The sequence below is a fragment of the Rattus rattus genome, chromosome 6, assembly GCF_011064425.1.
Source record: "Rattus rattus isolate New Zealand chromosome 6, Rrattus_CSIRO_v1, whole genome shotgun sequence".
In the NCBI taxonomy this organism is placed as follows: domain Eukaryota; kingdom Metazoa; phylum Chordata; class Mammalia; order Rodentia; family Muridae; genus Rattus; species Rattus rattus.
In genome coordinates this window covers 105,382,103-105,382,959 of record NC_046159.1, presented here as the reverse complement: position 1 = coordinate 105,382,959, position 857 = coordinate 105,382,103, and the positions used below count along the sequence as shown (strand labels likewise).

The window sequence follows — 857 nt, the reverse complement described above, 5'->3', positions numbered from 1 at the left end:
ATAAATAAATCTTTAAAAAAAAAAAAGAAAGCATGCAATGGTTAGTTTCTAATTGTCAACTTGGCACAATCTAGAATCATCTATGGTCTTAACTAAGAAATTGTCTGGATAAGATTGGCCTGTAGGCATGGCAGTGGTGGATTGCCTTAAATGTTCAATTGTTGTGGTTAAGACCCATCCCACTGTGGGCAGCACCATTCCCTAGAAAGTGAATTCCGGTCGCTAAGCCGCATGGACAGCCTGGCGCCGGGCCGATGGAGATGGCGGAGGACGGAGGAGCTGCCAGCCGCAGGGGATGAGAAACGGGTGTGCAGGAGGTCAGAAGCAGGTGGATGTGAGTGCAGTGGCCACATGCTAACCACCTGTGCCCTGCTGTCCTGGAGCACAGAGGACCAGGAGTCAAGGCCACGCGGCCTGCCTGCACCACAACCAGAGTGTAGCCAGGAGAGGCTGAGCTCAATGATTCTGCAGAACGGTGGAAGGAGTTCAGCCCAACCTTGTCTGAGATGTATCTCGGGGGAATCTGGCCATTTTAACCATACAGGCAATCATTAGAAGATGCAAACAGGACAAAGGAAGATTCCAGTTGAGTTTGAATCCTCACATGATGGCCAGTGCACATCCTTTACATCTTGCCTGGGTGCCCACCTATTCAAATGATAGCCGAGGCTCCCTGCAGAGGTTGTCTGCCTCTCAGGTAATCCCACTGTCCTCTGCAGAAGGCCAGGAACATCCTGACATTCTAATGTCTTCTGCTGGACAAGAAATTATCTAGAAGTCAGAAAATTCTGTATCAAACTGCCTTGGGCCTCATAGCTCATGTAATCATTAGGCTCAACCGAGATCTCCCTGCCTAT

General features: G+C 49.4%; 1 protein-coding gene across 1 annotated transcript; it reads left to right on the top strand.

Annotated features, from left to right (window-relative positions):
• Positions 1–222: 222 nt before the first annotated feature.
• On the top strand, positions 223–617 carry LOC116903981 (uncharacterized protein C10orf143 homolog). Its single transcript, XM_032906789.1, has one exon. It carries the CDS (start codon positions 232–234, stop codon positions 553–555), a length of 324 nt encoding a protein of 107 aa, XP_032762680.1. The 5' UTR covers positions 223–231; the 3' UTR covers positions 556–617.
• The last annotated feature ends 240 nt before the right edge of the window (positions 618–857 follow it).

Bases quoted from the DNA above. Each gene is read 5' to 3' on its own strand.
- LOC116903981 (XM_032906789.1), top strand. From the start codon at position 232: ATGGACAGCCTGGCGCCGGGCCGATGGAGATGGCGGAGGACGGAGGAG.